The 25,556-nt window shown below is 33.3% G+C and overlaps 1 protein-coding gene across 10 annotated transcripts in view; it reads left to right on the top strand.

The window, feature by feature from the left end:
- LOC129240455 (translational regulator orb2-like) overlaps nucleotides 1-25,556 on the top strand; it is a 123,704-nt gene that overhangs the window by 74,249 nt on the left and 23,899 nt on the right. The window contains exon 6 of one of the 10 annotated variants that reach the window (XM_054876258.1): nucleotides 61-8,559. The exons of the other annotated variants lie outside the window; for them this stretch is intronic. Coding sequence (XP_054732233.1) covers nucleotides 61-1,480 — 1,420 coding nt within the window. The 3' untranslated portion in view covers nucleotides 1,481-8,559. Of the gene's footprint in view, nucleotides 1-60; nucleotides 8,560-25,556 lie in introns of those variants that run through there. 10 annotated transcript variants of the gene reach the window in all.

Genomic DNA, 25,556 nt, shown 5'->3' with positions numbered 1-25,556 from the left:
AACTTTACATTTTATCAACCAATTCATTGCTACATCGTCTCACATCTCTATCCTCCGCAGTGGACTGCCCAACAAGCAACAGCTTTCACCGAATCATCCCTGTCCGCCACATGATGGCAACAGTCCTACTTCACCTGGTGGCGGCGGATCTCCTTATAACGGTTCACAGGCTGGTGGCAGTGGCGGCATTTCGCCGAATTCCAATGCGGGCATTTCACCTAACAAATATCGACGCAGCATATCATTCCCGAATAAGGGCGGCACCTCGCCCACACCCGGCTATTCGCTAGACATGAACGCCGCACAGTCTCATATACCCACACTGTCAGTGGGCAATAGTGGTAGTCAAAGCGCTGGTGCTACTGGCGGCGGTGACGCACCCTACCTCGGTTCTGGCTTCACCCCCGACCGTTTGGTGGGCAATGGCCTTGACATGCGTCCTATCGATCACTGCTTAAACGATATAATGCGCAATATGGGTGCAGTCGGTGCTGGTGGGGACAACAATGTGGCCGCTGCTGCTGTTCTAGCAGAACGTATGCGTAATCAGAAGTTAAGCGAACATCATCTCAGCGAAGCAGATGCTGTGGCTATAGCAAGTGGTAACGGTGCTGGTGCCTATTTGGATGCAAATTTGAAATTGAATTCACCATCGCGGGCGTCACCACATTCGCAGGGTTCAGAGCATATGGCACGGTATTCGAGAAAGGTATTTGTAGGGGGTTTGCCACCAGACATTGATGAGGATGAGATCACCACGTCGTTTCGACGTTTTGGACCCTTGGTTGTTGATTGGCCACACAAAGCTGAATCAAAATCGTATTTCCCGCCAAAGGGATACGCCTTTCTGCTCTTCCAGGATGAAAACAGCGTGCAGCAGTTAATCGATTCGTGCATCACCGACGATGATAAGCTTTACCTATGCGTCTCATCTCCTACTATCAAAGATAAACCGGTACAAATACGACCATGGCGTCTGGCAGATGCTGATTATGTACTCGATGCAACCATGTCATTGGATCCGCGTAAAACCGTTTTCGTTGGCGGTGTACCGCGCCCATTGAAAGCCTTTGAGCTGGCTATGATTATGGATCGGCTATATGGTGGTGTATGTTATGCGGGTATCGACACCGATCCGGAACTAAAGTACCCGAAGGGCGCTGGACGCGTTGCATTCGCCAATCAACAGAGCTACATTGCAGCTATATCGGCGCGATTCGTACAACTGCAACATGGCGATATCGATAAACGTGTGGAGGTGAAACCATATGTGCTCGACGATCAGATGTGCGACGAGTGTGAGGGTCAACGTTGCGGTGGAAAATTCGCACCATTCTTTTGCGCCAACGTTACATGTCTACAATATTATTGCGAGAATTGTTGGGGTGTCATTCATGCGCGCCCCGGACGTGAATATCATAAACCTCTAGTCAAAGAAGGCGCCGACCGGCCACGGGCGGTGCCATTCCGTTGGTGTTAACGGCGGCGTTAATATGGCCAGCGAACAGCCGAGCGAAAGCTACCGACGGCTAATGGCGGATGCGCGTCGATTCAAAACGCGTGGTAAATGGAATGGCAAAGAGTGGCGCAACAGGAGTAAGGATATTGAACGATATCAAATTGGCCATGTGGAATATATGAAAATTGCGATTGAAACAGAATGAAAAAGAGAGAGGTAGCTGTTGTGTGGGGAAAAGGCTGGCAGGCATGGCAAGATTTCAAAAGTAGATGCATCTAATATTTTCTGCTTACAGAACAAATCGAACTGAAGCTGTTAAGTTAAATGCATTGAATTTTTGTTTTTGTTTACGGAAGCCCAAACCACATTTTGTGCATATGCAAAGAAAAAATAAGAAAAAGAAAAAAAAAACAACAAAACAAGAACACACACATATACAAAACTACAAGTACACAAAGAGCAAAAGATGTATGTTAAATTTTGCAATAACAGAAAAAGCAAAGGATACCAAAAACGGTTTGAAAACTAAGCGCATTCACAAGTTTAATCAGAACAAAAGCGTGTATATGTAGTAGTGTTAGGTTATATGAATGGAGGCAAAAGGAAATTTTAGAAAAATTTTATTACACAAATACCTACTTAACTAGAACAGATATATATACTAAAATACTTAGGATGGGCTTATACTCAGATATGTACATACCGATGTGTGTGTGTGTGACAAATATAAAATGCATATATACATATATAGATATGTTTAAAAGTAGCGGGCCTATGAAATGAATTAAAGCGAATAAAAATAGTTTAGTGAACAAAAACAAAAGCAAGAACGAAATACTTGAACAATTTTATAGCGTTTTCTTACTTATGAAAATATCGACTAGTGATTGCTTCAAAATTAATAGGAACTTAAAGCTATAGCAAATTACCCATAAACACACAAAATCTACAGTTTCAGAAGCAGATTTTCTACAGCTAAAGTTCGAACATGTTATTACTCTATGAATACTAGCTAGCCAAAATCAATTGAGTAAAAGACACAACACAAGCACAGACACTAATGCCAATACACGGTTCATATTTAGAAATATGGAAGTGAATGCCTTCCAATGTCAAGCGCAATACCGCCAGATTAGTTTACTGCTTTCAAGCTCCAATGGGAGCTACTATGTTTAACATCCATACATACATGTGCGTGGTGTGTATGTGTGCGTGCATATTTGTAGGCCCCTCTATTAGCATATCGGATGTGTAATGAATTTTGAGTTCATGTTTAGTTATTTTTGTTTTTGCATATTTGTATGCATATACATATAAAAAATGTACATACATACATTTGTATATGAAATTTTCTTTCGATATGTCGAAAATTCGAAAAAGGATAAATGGTTTTCAAATCAGCGCAGTATTTTTTTAATTTTATTTTTATTGTCATGATTATTATATAAACTAATATTAGTTATAACGGTTTTTAATGTTTTTTTTTTGCTATGCTAATATAAATGCCAAATGCCTTGCATATTGTTATTTATATTCACATGCTATTCTTAATGGAATTTAGTTGTAGTCTGAATTGTAAACATTTTTAATGGTGTTTTGTTGTACAATAGTGAAACGTATTTTTGAAAAAGGCAAAAATTATTTAAAATAATTAGCGCACATTAAATGGAGTTCCACTGGTGAAATATTGAGAAATGGTACTAAATAATTTTTTTATTAGTTTTTAATTTCTAGTAGACACATTAGTAGTGATAATGAATCCTCGCAAGCTAGAAAAACCTATTAGTGTATAGAGAAGCCAATTGTATGCCAAAAAGTATGGAGAATGTGAGCGTAAAATTCTAATGAAGTAAATGAAAATGAAAATGGAGAAAACTAAAGGAAATTAGAGCGGAAGAAATGTATGCTTGTCTGAGTCTACTGGGCTGACAAAATTCAATATTGAATAGAGAGGCTACCAAAGATGTGAACAGAAAAGTGCGATACATAATTTTGCTCATTCATTAATAAAATATAGCGCATATATTATGTAAAAAAAGTTATAAGCACTCAACACATGAAGGCTGAGCCCTCATGAATCGCTCTATGAAAAGAGGCAGCTACACCAACTGAACCAACCTAAAACCAGTAGACTTTCGCAATCATGACTTATTTCAAATACTTTTTATAGATATTTTTAACAGCTCTGCTCGCCGCGCACACGATTGTATAAAGAACTAAAATCTTTTCAAAAGTAATTTACTTCATTTAGCATTTAGAGTAGTGTTGAACGATCGTCATCATCACCGATGAATGTTGCAAGTTAATTTAAAATACCTCAGCAAAAATGTGTTTTTTCGCAAAAAATTGAAATACCACCAAAGTCGTAGGTGAATTTTTGTTGGCTTTTCGTCTTGAAAAGTCAACAAAAATTGAAAGACAACTAACGTGTGTCAACTTGTTAACTAATATAAAAATGCTAATAATAATAATAATAAAATATGTTTAGTAGAAATTTCCTACGCATCCTTTTCTGCACACACTTATACCTTTTTCCTAATTTAGATAATAATGTTTTTTTTTTGTTCCTTTTTAATATAGGTATATATATTATTTTATGCTAATACTTAAAAAAAAGAAATTTTTTTATTACACTTTTGTATGTTTTACTCGTATTTGTATATAATTTTATTTGTTTTTTCATACATACTTTTCTATGACCGAATAATTGTTATTGTTTTTGTGTTTGTATGCATTTTATTCTTGTATGTATGTAACTATGTATTGGTGATAGCTGAATTTTTGTTACAATTTTTATTTGTTTTTTTTTTTTATTAAAAATATTGACTGATAAATTTTTGTTGTGTGAATTGGCGCGCCACATGCACACACACATGCGTATGCATATAGAAATATGTATAAATATTTGCGCAATTTATTATAGATTGTAGTTTTTGTTTTTGTTTTCTGCTAATCGAGAATTGTCACTTAATTTTTCTAGTTTTATATGACCTTAAATCATTTTTTTAGTGACAGAAAAAAGCCTTCGATAGCACACGAAATTTCGTGAGTTGTTTTCAGGTTAGACTTGGGATATTTGCCTTGGATACAGCCAAATGCATGAGCAATTCGCAATTACTCGATATGACACCCAACTTGACTTGAAATCGGTGCAGAATTTACGTTGAAAACAAATCGCCAAGTGGCACACAGTTGAACTTCTTTAGAATTACTTCAGTAACTGAGACAATCGTTGCAGTTTGCGAAGTACTAGTAACATCTTTCAAAAATGACCCTGTACATAGATGTATATTTTTTAGCACTGGAAGAAGCTTAACAAAAATAACCTTAACAAAATAGGAGACCTAAATAAAATATAATTACTTTTTTTTTCAGGATAAATTCTGTTTAAAGATTCAAAAACAAAGGTTCTTGTTTTTTTGTTTTGTTTTTTTAATTATTTTAGAAATGCTTGCTCGTTTTTCAACTGTTTTCCTTCCAGTTTCAAATAGGCAGTGCAGAGCAGGTTATAATTTATACTAAATGAGCGCTCTTTTAGACCACACAACAACAAAATGTAACATGTAGCAAGAAATAAACAATACCAAAATACATACATACATATGCAAAGGATGTTGCAATACATACACATACATGTTCACATACATAGTGAATTCAATTAAAATATGAGACAAAAACAATTGTAAAATTACATATAATCTAATAATTTCTGGAGTAAAACCATTTTTTATATAGAAGATTTGTAACATTTTTATTAAATATTAAATAAAAAATACTTTAATGGGGAATTAAAGTAAAAATGCGCATGCAATAAACTCTTTCTAAGCTTAGGCAAGTCTAATGGTATAAAAACAATTAATAAAATATGTATATTAAATTATTATGAAATGTGCAATATTATACTAATATTAATAAAACCAAAGTAGATCGGAGTGGACTTTGCCTATAAGCATATAAGCTTCCATACATATGTACATATACACATACATACATAGCTATTTACTTGATTCGGATATACCATATCCGATCGTCAGCAGGAAATTAGAAAGCAGTGTCAGCAGCAAAATCGAAGAGGCAGAAATAAAGTATGTAAATAGCGGATGTGTAGAAATAAACCAAATTTCTAGGTTAAATGAAAATAAAAATGTCAAGCAGCAGGCTAGCCGTTATAGTGGTTAGTGACTGTCATTCGTGTCTCGATATAATTGATTTTAAATCATAAATATTTGTGAAAAAATATTTTGGTTTCTTTAATTATAGATTTTTGGTAGAACTTTGGCGTTGAGCCCTTGTTTGCCAGTAATTTTGCTAAAAAAATACTTAGCCACATTTTTCACAAATATTTATAGCTTAAAAAACATTCTTGTTGAAGCAGACTGCACGGACTAGTCGCAGTAGTGGCTAATAGTGACTAGTTATAATTGCGCGAATAAAGCTGACTACATAAACACGCATACAACTACATGTATGTGTATATAAAAAATTCATGATTTCCACTTAATTTGTGCAATACTTAGTTGTATTGTGTGCAGTACGAGTACTTGTGAGTGCTATATATCAGCATATACTTATACATACAAACATAATATTTGTATTAAGTAAAATGTAAAAAATTATTTAGAAAAATTCTAATAAACTATCTAAGAAGAATTGGGATGAAATAAGTGAAAATAAGCTAAATTGAAAACTACGTATCGTGCAAGACAATTGAAAGCAGCTGCAGCAGCCAGTGTTTCATGCTAGAACGCTGACTCAATTACATGAAAATGTATGTAAATGTGTGTGGAAATAAGAAAATTATGCGAAATTGTATCATCACATTAGTTAAATCTTTTTAGACAAATTTTTGCTATTGCTTTACTGAATAAATAAAATTAATACAAAACTATAGACTAAAAAATAAAAATAAAATAATAATAATAATGTAACGAAAAATGGCGAAAATAATTTAAACATGAAGGAAACAAAAAACAAAAAACAAAACAAAATGAAGAAAATTAATTAATGACTTGTATCATGTATAACTAAATCGATAGACATTTTCTAGGATTTTTATTGTTATTGTATATTGCATATGTTTTTTTGTATTGTTCAAATATCAAGGTACATACATACATACATGCATATAAATATATATAAAAGGAAATTTTCTCGAGTTTTATATGTATATATGTACATACATACAAACATACATGCATATGTCCAAAATACACACTGCAAATGATGTAACATACATACGTACATATGTATTATGTATAGAGGTCATTAGTTTTTCATAAAGAATCACAACAGTGAAAGCAAATTTAGTTGCCGCTGAACGCGTGTATAACACTACAAACATTGGGATGTGAGAGGAAAATGTGCTTTGGAAAAGCTACTAATGTTGTAGAACTTTCCAATTCCAATATTGTGCACACCTTTGTCCGCTCAGCGTAAATTGAAAAATTTTGTTCTTTTCAAAGGAAAAGGCTAATTTTTGAAATAATGTATGTGAAATACATATATACACACATACATATATATATAATATAAAATCGTAGTAAATTCAAGTTGTTTTTTATAGATTTTTATACTTTTTTATACTTTACTGTTTATTAAAGAAAACAAAAACTTAAGAACCAAATAAAAATGTATGCAAAAAGTGGTAGCGATGAGAAGCAAACATTAAACAAAATGCGCAGCAGTTAATAGAAATTTATTATAACCACAAGAATTTGTAATTTATACAATTAAGCCGAACAATAAAAGAAATATTAATACACAATCAATAGTCAGAAGTAAAATCGACCCTTTCTGAATAATTAATAGTTCGCCATTGTTTTATTAATTAGACTAAAAAATCTAACGCTTACTCTAAGTGGTAACTATTTGCAATATACACACATTAATATATAGTAGTTGTCAAGTACTTTTACATAAAATTTCGCCTAGTTTTATATGCCCTATTTCGAGCTGCGTCCGATATCTCGCAAAAGTATTTGGAACTCTATTTTTGACATCTCCTCTTATGCTGCTGACTTGAAAGTTAGCTGTAATTTAAACAATCAAAAAATATTTGTTTTCATAAATATTCGAAAGACATATTTAGGCGAAAGTTAAAAAAAATAAATAAAAAATTATTTCGCCAGTTTCAAACGGAAAACTTTTCGTATTCGATGCTCAATAGATGCAGAAACCCGTGATCTTCGAAAATGTGGTTTTACTTCGAAAATCGAAAACGATGTTTCTCTTTACAGAAATGTTTTAACCAAGACACTTAAACTTAAAGTCTCCTCTTTTACTTTCTCGAACTTAAACTTTCAATTTATTATATAAGGGCATTTTCACATAGCTTTTTATAATTGATTAATTCAATACACTTTTGTATCAAAGGTTTTGCCGAATTTTTGCTATAATAAATTAAAAATCAAAACATATGTAAATCAGTCTGAAATGTAAAAATAATTAGCAGTTGCTTGTGCTGTGGGTGCATTCCACAAGCGCTCTAATGCGTCATGTTTGATGCGATTAAAATCTCACTGCGGTTGCGCATAAAAATAATAATAATAATCGCTGAAGGTTAAAAAATGCCCAAAATGGATTTCACCCATTACTTTGGAAAAGTAAACATGTTTTCTAGTCAGATATCTTTTAAGGAAACACAAAACGAAATCTTTGAGTCTTCTTTCAATAAAATAGGGAATCCGAAAACTTTTGTGAGGCACTATCAGTTTAAAGTGGCGAACGAAATAAAAGGTTTGTTATATTTTAAATTTCTGCTTTCATTTCAATGCTAGTGCCTAGGGTATTTTTTGCTTTTTACGAATATGTGCAATATTTAATTAATAAAATCCCTTGAAGACCGAGATGTACTTTTTTGAATATGCAAATCTATAATAATATCATGGCTCATAAGTAGTCAACTGGCTAAAATAAAAATGAAAAACACAAATAAATAAAGAATAAAATAACATTAGGTTAGTCCTTTTTTATAGAAATTTTTTATATTCGAAATTTTTTATCTTCACTTTATTATTATTGTATGTATAAAGTACATATCTGTTGTATCACATATGTAGAGCTCTTAGTTTATAGTTGTAGTTCGCTAATAGACATAATGTTTTCATATTTTTCCTATTTACACGTATATTCACGTTATTAATTAATTAAATTAGTTAATTTTTGTTTTGTTTGTTGAGAGTATATACATTTTGCTTATTTTTAAAAATATTAGATTTTTATTAAATTGTCATCACTGTTAAATTGTAATTATCATTTGTATTTGAAATTTTTTTTATAATGAACATTAAATGTCTTGTATTATATTTTTGAACAAAAAATTAAAAAAAAAATAAGTAAAAGATTACCAAATGGAAGCGCGTTTTATTTCATGGGCGATGAAACTTACCTGAGTGAAATGTACACTAGTGGCAGAAACTAAATCGTCTAATATATATAATTCTGCAAAAAATATGTCAAAGCAGCAGTCGTACATTTGTCTTAAAACAAGAAAAATTTGTTTATAACTAAAGACCAAATAAAAAAAATGCTCTCATAAGTGGACTAGGTGTGATTATGTACTGAATTTTCAATAAAATTTTATTTAAAATTTGCTTTTCTGTTTGAATATTTGGATAGTATAAGTAAAGGGTACTTCAAAAGGCGCGCCTAGATGTTGCTCTAAAATAAAACATGTACAAATTTAAATTCCTTCATGTTTCACTATTTTTATTCAAAATAACGGCTCTTAACAATTATATGTTACAAAGTTTAAATGCCCAGCATGAACACGGCTACAGGTAAAATCCGCCGCAATGTCGATTCATGTTGAAAATTGTTGGACGTCCTATGCTCCAATAGGAGTTAAAAGAAACAAATAAAAAGAAATAATATAATTGTTGAAAACGTCGAGATATTGACACAATTTAAGAGCCAAAATATGAACCGTCGATCTTTTGTGGGGGTCGTCTTCAGAGTAATTTCGAAATAAATATTTTTTTTTTTATTGACAAAAATGTCTATAACAAAACTCGGCTAGAAAATTTTACCATCCAAAAACAAATTGGAACTAATCGGAATCAGTTAGGAACCATTTGCTTTTTGGGTGGTGAAAAAAAAACATGATGCCTCTAAACTTTGAGTAATTTTGCCCAAACTTGATACAAATGATAAACCCAAGAAAAGAAATACGACGCAAGTAATATTACGAGAAATGTGCAATGCCACACCGTCTTTCCTCCTAATGTTACAATTTATAAATCGAGAAGAAGATGAGATATTTTTGCCAAACTCGTCAAGGATATTTTCCTTGATATAGGGTAAGTGCCTATTGAAAAGTGGCGTAATGGGTTAAGCAATAATGTTTCCAATTCTTATCGTCTATGAGTTTTTTTGATTCCAAATAAATATTAGTTTTACCAAAATGTGCGCGGGTATATGAAATTCGGTCCGGACCTTCATACTTAAAATTATTATCATTAGTTTTTATACTTTACGTTTATACTATACGTTCAACTGAAGTGTTGTTGCCAAAATAAAAATTATACATGAATGGGATTTTCAGTCATTTTCGACTTAAACTATCCTTCTGCGAAATGTACTGGAAATACATACAATTCATCGGAAATAATAAATTTTTTAATTCTAATTGGCAAAAAAAAAACAACAAACAAAAAACATCGGCCAAACGGTTGCTTACAAAACATATTTTACGTTCATTTATTCATTTGGCTAAATGGTAGTGTGAAAAATAAAAAAAATATCCCCTTCAATTTCTTCAAATTCTCTGAACGCTTTTGAATCTGAGAATAAGTGGAAAGACAATATGAGGCGAGGCTACTAGATGCTTACTTGGACTTATTAATAGGGCCTAACCTATATTTCACCTAAACTGACCTACACGTAATCCAACCTAATTTTTCGAAGCAATTATGAAGCAGACATTTTCAAGCTAAGTAACCGTTATCTAATGGGCAATTAGAGGGTATACAAATTTTGGGACATTCTAGTTACGTGAATAAGAGAGTTTAAATATCCAATGAGAGTTTTACCCAAAAAATAAATGCCGAATCGTAAGACTAATCGATTTAATATTGTTTTTCTTAAATGCTTGCAATATAATTATTGTGCTACTGCTTATTTTATTTTATTTATTTGTATCTATGTATGTGTTACATTTTAAAATTTTTGCGATGGTCAGAAATGAAATATGGGTTTGTGAATTTTGTATTCATCATCACCATTCGCACTACAGTCTTGCGAAGCCCAATTTATATTATTATTATCATATTTTGAACTGTAATGGTATTCATAATAGCAATTTTTTAATATGTAAATACAGTGAATCCTCGATATAACGCAAATCTCTATATAGAAATTCCTTAAAAACCGTTTTTCATAAACAAACTTTACACGGATATATAATATAAAAATGGTACTTTCTTTAGTAATTCAAGCCTATACCCATACCATACATATACATATGGTGCTAAATGTTTATATATATAAAATGGTTTTTTCTATACTTTAAAATTATGAATTTAGAATAAATAGAACACAAAACGTCAATAAAGTACCGTTATAACACTAGAATCAAACGTAAGTTGACTGTGAAGAAAGCACGGCGCACTACCTCTTCACATGGTTTACAATCGCCGAAGCAGCACATTTCCTGGGTCTACCATTAAATGGCCAGGAAAAACACCTAGTCGGTTGAGCGCCGATATATGTAGGTAGGGCCTAATAAGGCTACTAAAATAGCAAAAAATGCCCACTTAGCAATCTCAGCATAACAAATTATGAATTCTTTTCACGATTTTAATTACATTTTTTTAATTTCTTTAGGTTTCTGCAGATTTTCTCTTACCTCAGCTTTACAAAACTATCGACATAACGAACTGTAATTTTGCACATGCGATGCAACTTCGTAATATCGAGGACTTACTGTATAATTCTATTGAGTTTCATAGAAAAGAGAATTTTAAGTGGGGTTTTGTGCACAACTGCTGATATTTCTGCCACTAGTGTACAATAGGAAAGGGGTTTTCTTTGTATTACGTGCGTTTAAAATTGCTATGTAAGCATCCACTTTTAGAATATTTTTTTAATATTAATTTTGTTCCCTTCAGTTGAAATAGTTACATAAGTTCTTACTCTCTCATTACATACTCGCTAAAATTATGTTTTTGTTTTTGAAAATCTATACTTAAAAACTAAGCTAACTCTAAGTTGTTCTACTGAAAATTTTCAATGATAAAAATACTATAAAATTGCCTTAATAAACAAGAACTCTACGTACATACATATATATATATATATATACATATGTGTACATAATCAAATTTATGTAGAAAGAAATCTAAATAAATGAATATCTCGTTCGACTTACTAACAACATACACACTTGCAAAAATATTCATTCGTGTTAAAAATGGTAGTAGTTGTTTTTATACTTTCAATACTTGGAACAGAAAAAAGAAAAATAACCTAAAGCAAACCAAATGATATGCGAATAAACTTTTTGAGCTGTAATTTACTTACATATGTACATACATACATACATACAGACATACCTAAAACCGAAAACTGAAAATTTGTAGAAAGTAATAGTAATAACTCTAAAAGTTAATCTCGATTATCTTCCTGTTTAAAGAGCAAATTCAAAAATTACTACACTACACATTCAAGCAAAAACAAAAAACAAAAAAAAAATCACAAACGTAAAAATAGTAGGCTGTCCACAATTTATCATCTAAAATTTTTAAACAATACCTATTTAATACTACTTTTTCTACAAAATGTAACAAAACTCCGCGTTCTAAAATTCTGAAAATGTATTAATCCAAGCTAAATAAAGTAATAAATAAGACTACTGCTTCTAACGAGTAAGATAGTATATTTAATACAAAACCAAAAAGTGGCATTTCAAAAATCGATATTTGAAAAACCCTTACAAACAGGAAACTATTAAGAAAAATAATAGTAAAAACACTTATATTGACAGTTAAATCCTAATAAAATATGATAACCATTAAATATTAAAGAAAAATTAGTACAATTTCTCCTTCTTGGCTGTAGCGCAAAAACAAGAAAAATTAATAAAAAAAAAACTAAACGGAAATAAAGCAGAAAAGGAGAAACCTAAAATGCCCGAGTCACGTTAACCTTAACAAAAATTGTAATAAATTACCCCAAAAAAGAAAAAATGAAAACAAACTTTCAGATTGAAAGTTTAACCAACCTTAAACACGTGCAATACCAACAACTAAAATTAATACAACTAATACATACACATAATATAAACTACAAGTAATATACATATACTCGTATATTGGACGAATAGATAACTTCGAATTTGCCTTAAATTGTTTAATTTTATCCAAGCACTTACTTACGTATTAATAAAGATAAATATAATAGGAAATAAATACATACATAAATGTTTGTAGCCAAATTTTTAAAATTTATATAAATTTTCTTTCAATATTGTTGTGCGCCTGTTTTATGTAGATACTATCGTTTTCGACTTTGCAGTTTATGGTAGTATTACATGCCATATTTACGAACGAGTGTTATTGTCTTCCATACATTTCATAAAGTGGATGCTTCAAAATCTGCTTCATATCGTATTTTCAGGGTAAGATTTTTTGTAAACTATATTGCCTTGCACCTACTTAAAATATTAACGTCATAAACCATGTAAGAGGAGCATAATGCATATGCTAGCACAACTCGGCCGCCTTCCGCCGTGACTCAATCAATATGAAATGAATAGGGAAGTAAATAAATGTATGAACCCCACACCCTATTGTAAGAGCACCACGTGATTTTTCTCTGATATTTGAGTTATACATTTGGGACTTGTTGAATATCAACGTAGATTGAACAATCCCTGCACTTTTGCTGTTTCTAACAACCGAGCTGGCGGTCGCTCTGTTAGACTAACGAACGCGCTTTTTGGCGGCTTCCAAGAAGATGAGGCATCGGTAGATCATGTTAATACAACATACTATACATAACTCTTCATATGTTCTATACGAGAAGTGACTATTAAGTAACGAGACTGATGCTGTACTATATTTTATTGTTGAGTTTTTAAATATTTGCCTATTATCAATGGGCTAAAATGTTGTTCCTTTAAAACTTAAGAGTAGTTATAAATCGCACTTAGCAAGATTCAGCGAATAAGGATGATGGTATAGCAGTGAAATACCGCATTTAGATAGGAATTTCTAGCTTCTGGCTCCCAACAATTCGCAGCTTTTCTTGTTCTTGGAACAGAATGTGGTGGAGCCAACATCAGAACTTTAATCGGCTCTCAGCTCTGGCGTAACCGGAGCTATGGTCGTTGCCGTCTGAGAGGACTCTACTCTACTGTCAAATCCCCGGTGACGTGGTAGCCGAAGTTTCTCTCACAATATTGCTTCGGATGGCCAAACCTGGTAATCTGTCATCCTTGATTTCTTATTCTTTCAAGAAGTGCAGCAAGAATGTGAAAATTTTGATGTTGACTAATAGTTTGATCTTTAGGTACCCAGTAAAGGTATCAGAATATTAATTTTTTTGATTTTATAAGTACTTGCGTAGAAGGGCGACACGGCCGTGACTAATCTTCAATGTCTTTTCAGCCATTCTGAAAACGCTTAAACCACTTACAGGCGATGAATATCTGTTATCATATAATTTTTCTATTACATTATATCTTACAGTTTCGGTTTTGTATATTTTTCTGGTGAAGGAACAAAAGCTTTGGTCCGATCTGTTTACAGAAGCGAGAGGTATTGCATACTAAAGTGAAGTGAATTTAACACTTGTCTTTAATAACTGAGCCACTTTGAAGTTAATAAAGGTACGCCGCGAAGTAGCGTGAAGCAGTCAGCTTAAGATATCCAGAACGATACCTATATCAGTAAATATTTTTTATAATGACCGTCGGAAAATTAATGCCAAGAGAATAGAGAAATTTAAAAAGATAAAGTTAACAATCGTCTTCTAAATAACGAATAAACGATCACGCAATAAAAATCGCTTCCGATCACAACTCTGCATTTTACCTGCGGCTATTGACAAATATTTGCAAGATATGCCAGTGACGCTGCTCTACCCCTATGCCATTGCAAAGCTCACACAGCTCACTATTCCATGACCTGCTGCATTCGATGCAAAGATCTAAATATCTCCTGGAAAATTTTTCTCTCGAACACTACAAGGATTGACTAATCCGATGACTAACAAAGTGTCTTTTGTTCGTCGATTGAGGAATCAGTTCAATGTAGCGCTTATTGGTAAGAGTAATTCTTGTTGAGCTTTCTAGGGAGAAATTGTTGCATTTGTTAATGTTGGCTCCCGGCTAGCCGAAATACTCTACCGCATCAAAAGTATGACTGCAGCCTTCGGCTCTTTTTTAAGATTTGGCATGTTGTAATAGATTTACCAGAAGCAAGGATGTAAGGTGAGGCGGCCGCCGTAGCCGAATAGTTGGTTCGTGACTGCCATTCAGGAGCGCATAGGTTCGAGTCTCCGTGCGTGAAAAACCAAAATGATAGAAACATTTTTTTCTAATAGCGGTCGCCCCTAGGCAGGCAATGGCAAACCCCCGAGTGTATTTCTGCCATAAAAATGCTCCTCATAAAAACCACTTGCCGTTTGGAGCCGGCTTAAAACTGTAGGTCCCTCCATCTAGGGAAAAATATCAAGACGCACACCACAAATTTGAGGAGGAGCTCGGTCAAACACCCAAAAAGGGTTTAAGCGCCATTTATATAAATATATCTATTATGATACTTCTGTGACCAACGTCAGGAAGACCTTTTTCAAGTAAGATCTGCATTTCTAATGCACTTCTGGCTAGGTCCTTTGCTCCATTGTTTCCAACAATTTATTCTATTTTACAAGATAGAGAATTAATCCTTCGAATGCCCCCGAGAATAAGAATTTCTTACAGGAATTTTCTAATTTTAAAACCGTTTGTAAGCCGCCGAATAATGTTTTGGTATTTTTTATTTTGTCTTCTTTAAAATTCTACACATTGCGCCCGAATAATCGCATCGTGATTTTGTTAGCTGTCAGCCATTCATCGTACGTCGTACGTATAAGTATCATACTTTCAATAATTTCTTCAGCAGCAAGGTTGGAGTATATTTATGAAGTAGCTCATAATTATATTAAGAATTGCAGACAGATGCTAGACGAATACAATGACAATTACAGCGCGTGATTTTTACCATTTTACAAACCACTGATCGCACGTGATGGATCTTCCGGAGTATTTCTAAGGGTAGTAGAGCTTCATACACTTCACGGTACAAGTTTCGAGTGGATTCAATTTACATACTTACGGGCAGCGAGGTTTTGCAATGCGTGGTTACGACAAATATACTTATTTTTATATAGAGTTTTGACATTTGCGTAGCCTCTTCTGAATTGAAACAATAAAGTCAGTGCTCGTGGTTATTTTAGTTATATAATAGACATACACATTTATTTTAAAGTAGTGAAAATATATTCAGCAGGCTAACTATCGCGTACTCATACTGGTTTTATATCCCATTTAATCAGTCGGTCTTTGCAAAATTTAATTTACTTTGCTTACGCAGGGCATCTCACGATGGTTTTTTCGCAGTTTTAAGTGGGTAAGATATGCAAATTCTCTCTCACCCTTACATCGTAATTCGAAAAACATTCGCACGAGCTTTGGCCTTGAATCCATTCAAAGACACTGAAAATGTTGTAAGAATTGTAAATAACTTTCTAACTTCGGAATATCGGAATACGGCAAGAGTTTAAACAGATGTGCGTGAAAGAATATCATAAAAAAATTCAAACGAAGCAAAGCTGTTAATATTTATCCAAATGAATAATCTACAGCCCTAGTCAAAATTATTTACACAAAGCTAATATTTTCAAATCTTTTCTTAAAATTTCAAATTTGGTCGGTGTTAAGGGGGGAAGCTGGTCTAGAATTTTGAAAAAATCGAAAAATTTTTTTTTGTCTTAAAAGGTGCTTTAGGGTCTTAGAAATAATATACCAAATGAGGGATGCCAGCAAAAATGTCTAAATGCCCAAATTTTTCATTCGACGGCAGTGCCTCGCAGGTATGCCCCGAACGCTATTTACAACTTTAAACGCATTTTTCTCGAAATCACTTTTTTTAAACTGGCCGAAGACATAACTCGAACAAATCTTTACCGATTCTTACGAAATTTTGACAATACATTCGAAATACCTTTCTCCGGAGACGTACATAGGATTTTTTATTTATATTACATAGTTTTTTTTTTAATCAACAATTTTATATCGTTCTTTATAGTGAAAATTGTAACTTTTTGTTCAAACGTGCACCATTTCGCGAAAAAACAAAATACCGAAAAAATCCTACGTACGTCTCTTTCTGTTGTTATATACAAACTAAAAAAATTTTATTTTTTGATCCAGGACAAAAATTAAGGAGTTTACGTCTTCGGCAATGGACCCACTAGAAAAAAAGGCGCCTTAGGAGAAATGCTGGACAGCGGCCATTTTGAAATTAATTCAGACGAAAAATTTTGTATTTGTACCATGAAAGCTATATTATTAAACCTATTTCACAGATTTTCGATTGATTCCTTTGTTGAGTCAAAATAAATTCATAAAATATGCCCATTTTTTGCGCTCTAGACCAGCTTCCCCCCTTAAGAAACTTTTTTCAAAAATGTTATTTTTTTATTATGGAGTTTTGAAAATATAAACATAAATTAACACAATATTAGCTTTGTTTTTATGATATTTTAAGCGCTTACATACATACAGTTGTGTGGACCTAATTAGTAACGCATATTTTGCTTTTTAACTTTTATTCGTTTTTTCTTAAAATGTAGTTCATTCCTCAGCAAGTGCCATATAAATCAAAGTTTCAAACTTTGTAGAAAATTTATGAAAATTCGATTAATCTATATATTAATACGGAGAGCAAAATTTTGTCGTTCCTTTGATTAGTATTTATGCTTTTTTAAACAAAATTATTTTTTTTTCCGTAATACAAGAAATTAATTGTTTCCAATGCATGAATAAAAAAAATTATGATATTTGAAATACAGTAGGTTCTGTTTTTATGCGGCTTTTTTTTATGCGGTTTTGAAATAGTGCGGTTTTTTTTTTAATTACAAAATGCATGTCGACCTATCGGGAATTGTACATATAAACAAGATTCTAAGCCAGCTAAGCAAAAACTCATCACAGATTACATCAGAAATGCTAACCCTACAAGTATGGAACCGCCTGCATAACTATCTAGATCAGACGTGTACATTTCTTCAAGTGACGAAAGTGATTTTACGCCAAATCCTAAACGAACGCGCAACATGTGGGTATTGTCTGATTTTATTTCTGACTTAAATTTATTTTTCGATTCTGACGTTTCTTAAATAAAGATATAATTTTCAAAAATACAATATTTTGTTTATGCTTTATTTATTTATTTCAGATTCATGCGGTCTATGGAACGTATCTATAGTTATAATATGGGACTAGTGCCCTTTCTTATGCGATTTTATTACATTATTTCAGATTTATGCGGTTTTAGCACTTTTGAAACGTATCTATAGTTTTACTATAGAACTGGTAGCTTTTTTTATGCTGTTTTTTTTTTATGCTGTTTGTTGCGGAACGTATCTACCGCATAAAAATAGAACCTACTGTACACAAACATAGAATCGCTTAATACAGGTAAAATGGGATATTTTTCACATCTAATTTTACTACAACTATTCACATACCTTATACTCAAATATGAACGAGACGTTATCAATAAAACGGTCCGCGGATGACATATGGTAAAAATATTGTAATTTTTTTGTTTTTTGGTAGAACTGTTTACATGGCAAATTTCAGCGTGATATGTCACATAGACACAAGACGTGATGTGTGAGCTGGTGCATTATCGTGATGCAAGAACCATGACTTGTTGTCCCACAATTCCTTCCTTTTAAGACGAATGTTCTCGCGCAAACGCTTTAAAACGTCTAAATAATATTCAGCGTTAACCGATCGGCCTTGCGGAAGGAACTCCGAGTGCACCACACCTTCGTAATCGAAAAAAAACAGTCAGCATAACCTTAATTTTTGAGCGACTTTGGCGTGGTTTTTTGGGTTGATGTACGGCCCTCTTTGAACGATTTGTACCACTGGAAAACACGTGCACGCGATAGAGCAGAGTCCCCATAGGTTGTCTGCAACATTTTTAAGGCGTCTGAAGCCGAAATTTTGTTGGAATAACAAAATTTCAAACAAATTCTTTGTTCAACTTGAATTTCCATCGTTAAATTCGAAGAACACACTCGAGCTTGACTTGTTTACAGTAGCACAGAAAACAAACTATGTGACATATCACGCTGAAATTTGCCATGTAAGCTTATAACAGTCCTACCAAAAAATAAAAAAATTATTTTTGCCATATGTCATCCGCGGACCGTTTTGCTGATAACGTCTCGTTCATATTTGAGCAGAAGTTACCTATATCATGTTCAAAGTTTCAACATAAGCTATCCATTTATATATGTTTCAACTTTTTTCTATGACTATAAATACCTACTAAAAAAAGTTACGGCTAAATTTTGCTCTCCGTATTTATATAACGTCGAAATTTCGACGTATGGGCGATCCTAGTATTCATTAAAATTAAAAAATTTTTAATCAGAGTTCTTAGAACAATTTCTGGTATGTAGTTTTTTAGATTTTTGATAGTATCAGCAAGTGCAGTCAACAAACATTACAGTACAGATATATACATGTATCCATACATATGTATATATATATATTTGTCGCTTACATTCTTTATTGCGTGTTTGGCCGAGCTCATCCTCCTATTTGTGGTGTGAGTCTTGATGTTGCTCCACAAATGGAGGGACCTACAGTTTTAAGCCGACTCCGAAGGAAAATGGTTTTTTATGAGAAGCTTTCTTATGACAGAAATACAACAAAAACTTGCCAGTGGCAGTTTTTTCTATTATATGGTGTCTTCTGCACGGACATTCGAACCTGTGCACCTCCGAATGGTAGTTGCCCACCAACCCATTCGTCTACGGCGAGATAGATAAATTGCGGAAATTTACTTTAAAAAAGAAAATCTCTTCGTGAAGTTCATAGAGCACTTTGTCCAGTTTCCGATGCAATTTTACTCTTTTCGATTCAAAGCCATCAACAAGACAAAGAAATGAAAGAAAAGCATTATGCTGCTGTAGCGCGAAATGTTGAAGAAGACGCCGAAATGTCGGGTTGTCGTCGTTATCAACTTTTTGGCTTTTGTCCTTCGGCTACGTGGAAAATTTGACGTAAAATACATCTTGTACCAGAACTGAAGCCGAATGACTATTGTTTGTGTTGTATTTTTGCTGGTTGGACTTATTTGAAAATGGCCGAGCATGAGCATTTTTTATCGAAGCATTGTGTCTGGTGATGAAGCTCATTTCCGGTTGAATTTTTACGTCAATAAGCAAAATTGCCGCATGTGGAGCGAAGGCAATCCTCAACCAATCTTTTGAAATGAGGAAGAAGCGGTCGTTATGGGGAATAGCGAGCGCTATCGAGTCATGTTGGCTGAATTTTCCATAAATAAATTAGCTAAACATCGATGGTATTTGGTTTCAACAAGACGGCGCAATTTGTCACACAGTGCGCATAATAATCGATTTATTGGACTGATCGCCTTACCCATCTTGTAACACGTAGCCGCGGCGGAGACATGCCGGATATATTCTATTAAAAAATGAGTGCCACGAAATCATCTACCAGATTATAATAAAAAAATGTATTCCAATAATATTTCTGTTTTTTTTACCATTTTAAGTTCTTATGTATTTAAAAACACCCTATATAAGATCAGAAAAAGAAAAAATAAATCAGACATTTACCGAACAAATGCTCGGTTAGAACTACAAATTCTGTTTTAATGAACAAATTGAAATTTGTTATTTTAAAGAAATCAACTGCACACTTATACTAAATTTTGGTCCTATGGTTTCCTATGGTTCCGCGAGGAAGCAAGGGCCACAACAATCTTCCTACATTCGACTCTATCCGAAGCAAGCTTTTTCAGCTCGTTCCTGCTTTTATTGGTTTTCTCCACCAGGTCTGCGAGGGTCTATCTCCTCGACGGCTTCCTTGTGGATTTAATCAATTGTAGTGCGCCTGATGTCACTTTATTCTCTTCCAAGAATGTATTCAAGCCAACCCCATTTCCTTTTCAGGACTTCCGTTTGCATTGGAGTTTGGTTGGCGCTGCTTTAAGGGTTGCTGTTTGATACGGTGCTGAGCCAAAAAATGCGAAGAATTGAACGCAGGCAGCGATTTATAAAGCCTTGTAGACGTTGCATGTCTGTAACTGCAAAGTTCCAACTGACTCGATTGGATTTAAATTATGGAAATCTTTATTTTGACCTTAACGCCCTCCTTGCTTTAGCTGTTTAGTTCACAAGTGTCAAATATAATTGCTTTACGACGCTATTTGAAAAAATTATAAATCTTCCGATAGGGTGATTAATTTTGCGCCGCTTTGTATTTTCACTGAATTTATTGCATTACTTTAGATGAGGCTATCCAAATGTTATGGACTGTTACATCACCTTGTTTTTAATTTTGGACCTACTTTATAACAATAGGCCTATTCACAATCAAGTGCGAAAAATAGGGCATGCGCCATTGGCGAATTACCATGCCAATACAATAACAAAATATATATACGCATTTGGCATCGTAATTTACTAATGTCATGATGCCAGATAATTTTCACTTAATTTGGAATTGCCCTAATATTTTTTGAAATGCTAATATGTAAAGAACGAAAACCAAATACGAAACTTTAGTGAATTCAAACTCTAATTTATTGGGCTTTGTATTTCTCTTAGGTGCATGCAGGTATCGATTTTTTGATAGTCAAATAAAAATTGATAAAGCTAATAATTTTAATGAAGAAATATTATGCAAAACTGAATGTAAAGAAAAAGGAACAAAAAATATAATAATAATAAAGTTGCATAGAATATTTTTTGAAGATTTTCATAGCACAATTTTTGTGAGTTACGAATGCATACTTTATTATTACGAAATATGTATTTATATATGTACTTACATGCTTCGTGCATATGTATGTATATTTTTTATTTAATGATTTGTAGCTAGTAAATCAGTGACAAGTTTAATGGAAAGTAAATACATACATACATACATACCTATTAGAAATTAGAATTTGAACGTAACGTCAACAAAGGGAAGATTATTGCATTCGCAACTTTTTGATAATGAATTATTTACTTATACGAGTAGCAACAAAAGTAGTAAAAAATAAGAGCCCTAATTGGATGATGAATTTGGTACCTTTACATATGTATTGACTTAATAACAAGCGAACAAAAAGAAATATATATAAAGAGAAAAAAATTAAATATTCTACAGTAAAGTGAATATGTTAAATTGAGACACCATGTCAATGAGCTGAAGAGCTGAAACAAGCCACTGAAGCACCTAGCAGTTAAGAAGAAAACCTAAAAAGTATTACTTTGGCGCGAAATCTGTTATCAGTGAGAAAAGAGGAACAATGGAAATGCATTTTAAATTCTGGATAGCATTGTACCTTAATTGCATTGAACCTTATACATGCATACATACACACATACCATATATGCAGATATATAAGTTGAATTCGTATGAAAAGATTCGTACGAAAAATTTAGAGAATTTAATTAAAATTAGAAATAAGAAAATGAAATCCTTTAAAAACATACATGCATACATACCTACAAAAAGTAAATGAAATAAACCGAAAATTTCGAGTCGAGTCAAGAGTCCAGGGTTGACCTTAACCCCTTGGCGTCCGTACCAGTTGAGTGTCTCCCACGACTCGTCCTTCCATTCAAATTTACAAAATCAAAGCAAAAATAGTACTAGAAGTAAAGAGTAAATACTTTTCCGAATAATACAAAATAAAAATGAAACTTGTCATAAAAATATACTCAATCAGTAAATCAAGCAAGTAAATGAAGCAAGAGATTAATACACAGCACGAAATAAATAAAAAGCAAACAAATATGAAAGTGGATTGCAACCAGAGACCCTTAACGACCAGTAATTCCTTTAGCAAAATATTTAAGAATGCATATAATGAAAAAAATAAGAATAAAAATAAATAAATATAAATACATACATAAATACAAATAAATATTGACTAACTGCAACCAGAACAATTAAAAAGTAACAAAGTAGGAAAAAATGAAATTACCGAACAGCTTGAATATTACAAGCGTGCATGGTATTATTAAAATATTTTTTCACACTTTATATTTACTTACTTATATAAAAAAAACTATTATACAATAATATATATTTCATATACGAAAAATAGAAATTATACTGTATATATATTATTTAACAGTTGAGATTTATAATTATTTGCTATAGAAAAAACAAAACCAAAACCAAAACAAAAAAAAATAGACGTAGTAAAAACAACAAATATTGTAGTTTTTATTTAATTTTTCAAAATTTTGGCATACATGGAATTACGAAAAAAACAAAGACCTTATGAAAAATAAATTCAATCGAAAGATCGCTGAGTGCAGATAGTGAATGTAAATGGAGCTGCTTAGTCGAACGCACACTCATTCTATATACTATGTACGTTCGCGCGTTTGCTGGAAGAATGCCATAACTAAAAAATTAAAAACTCGAGAAAAACGGCTTCAAAGTTTTCAATTTTCTATGCCGACCTAAGTAAACATGGGGTGAAAAGTCCCGTGTCTAATAAAGAAAACACTCTTTTTTTGTTTAGAATTAGCTTTACTAATCAACGTAATTTCGATCAAGTTAAACGCAATCATTCCAGCTCTGCTTTAAATTCGATACCACTTTTGTAGAACGATTTATCTTTTGCCTCAAAATAGCTCTCAGTTTCAGAGATAATCTCTTCATTCGAAGGAAATTTCTTACTGGCGAGTATTGTTTTAGGTCTGCGAATAATCAGTAGTCGTTGGGAGTCAAATCCGGCGAATACGGTGGGTGTGGGAACAATTCGAAGTTCAATTAAACATGGCCAAACACTGCTCAGAATCATCAATACGCTCCTGTTTTTGGTCAACAGTGAGCAAACGCGGCAGACAATGTGAACAGAGCTTTGCCATAATAAATGCTTATGCAAAATGAAGGCAAAATATTCTTTTGATATCTTTACGATGTCAACTAACTTACATAACTCCACTTTTCGATGATTCGAAACGATTTTGTGGATTTCTGATGTTTTCTGGTGTTACCACCTCATTTGGACGTTCACTGCGTTGTTCATCATCGTTGTCTCTAGAACCACGTTGGAAGTCAGCAAACCATCGTTGAAATTTGAATTTGAATAGTAACTGAAAAAGAGGCGAAGCAATAAAATAAATGCTATAAAATAGATGGCTAGTTCTGTGTTGGTTCCGGGACTTATCAGCCCATGTGTTAAGAGTAAATAAAGGCTGGTTAAGTTTCAAGGGCCGGTGTTGATTTTGAATAAAATACAATTTTGTTTAGGAAATTATTGTCTTTTCTCTTTATTATGATAATATTGGTATGGCTCAATTACGTATTGAATAAAATATCAGCCAAATGGCCCCCGCGGCCTCGCCGGCACACCTCCATTCGATGGTCCAAATTTTCGATGACGCTGAGGCATAATTGAGGTTCTATGCCATTAATGGGCCCAATTATCTCTTTTTTTTAGTTCTTGAATTGTTGCTGGCTTATGGACGTACACCTTTTCTTTCAAATAACCCCAAAGAAAGAAGTCCAACGGTGTCGTTGACGTTTAGGTGTGGTTCACATTCAGCATCGGCCCCTGAAATTTAACCACCCTTTACATATAATATATTCATCTAGTGAAACGCTGTTTGCCACAGATATTATCACAAATTTTTTACGTAACATAAAGTAAGAGCTGGTGGTAATTTCTGCACATTAAGCTAAAATTTCTTTTTCTCTTTTATTATGACGCTTTTGCAGAAATGAACTATATGTATAGTATTTACATAAAGCCCAAAAAACCGAAATTCTCAAAAACGTACGCTGTCTATGTGCATTAGGGCGGGTCGATTTAAAAATCGCTCATTGCTCTGTGAAAATCATATTCTAGGGATCAAAATAAGAAACTTTGCCGAAGGAACCATACCTCTAAAACGAATTCTGATGTCCCCCAATTTGGGTCGAACGAAAAATCCCACTTTGACCCATTTAGAGTGCTCCAATCGAGTCCAAATGTATGACCGACCCCCACTAACTTTGGACGGCCGATCCACCCATGCCAGTGGCACACCCCCTGGAACTCCCCTGGGGGTTCCCCATACAATCATTTGAAAATATCACCATTTTTGGGCTTTACATGAGAAAAGAAACTAAAAAGTTCGACCCAAATTGGGTGACATCAGAATACGTTTCAGAGGTATGGTTCCCTCGGCAAAGTTTCTTATTTTGATCCCTAGAATATGATTTTCACATCATTCGTTGTATGGAAAAAATACTCAAGGTCGCCAGCAAACAAAAAAAAAGTATTAATTTGTACAAAGCTAGAAACTTGGATTTATATTAGTTTTGTAGTAGAATGAAATATGTTTTTGAAGTGAAACTTCTTAGGCGTCGATGGACGAGCGAGAATGGAGAGTAAAATTTCAAGGCCATGCAACGTTTTGGGCATTTTCGTTCCGCGAGAGAGAAAAAGATATAACGTAGAGGAAAAGGAGAGAGAGATAGATACACTTTAGGCTATTTTTCCTTGTGGTTGCTAATTTCTAGTGAGAAATAACACTGCCTATTTTTTGGCGCTTGTTTATTGGTGCAAACTTGTAGGAAATATATTTTAGGTGCCTACCTTTCGGCGTTATATTTCCTTGGCGCCTACTGTTTGGGGCGTTTTTTGGTCCCAATTTTTTTGGCGTTTTTTTGGTGCCTTTCTTTTTGGCGTTTATTTCCGTTTCCTGGCTAGTGCTTGTGCGTACTATAAAGTGCTATCCATTCCGGCGTCGGATTTATTGGTATTGCCTTACGGTAATTTGTGCCGTTGCTGCGGTCCTGAAATCGCTGCGTTTGTGCGGGAGATAAGCGCTCGGAGTAGTGCGCGTTGTTGCC

This window comes from Anastrepha obliqua, chromosome 3 (genome assembly GCF_027943255.1).
Source record: "Anastrepha obliqua isolate idAnaObli1 chromosome 3, idAnaObli1_1.0, whole genome shotgun sequence".
In the NCBI taxonomy this organism is placed as follows: Eukaryota; Metazoa; Arthropoda; class Insecta; order Diptera; family Tephritidae; genus Anastrepha; species Anastrepha obliqua.
The sequence above is the reverse complement of the archived record's forward strand: the minus strand, read 5'-3'. Positions and strand labels throughout refer to the sequence as shown.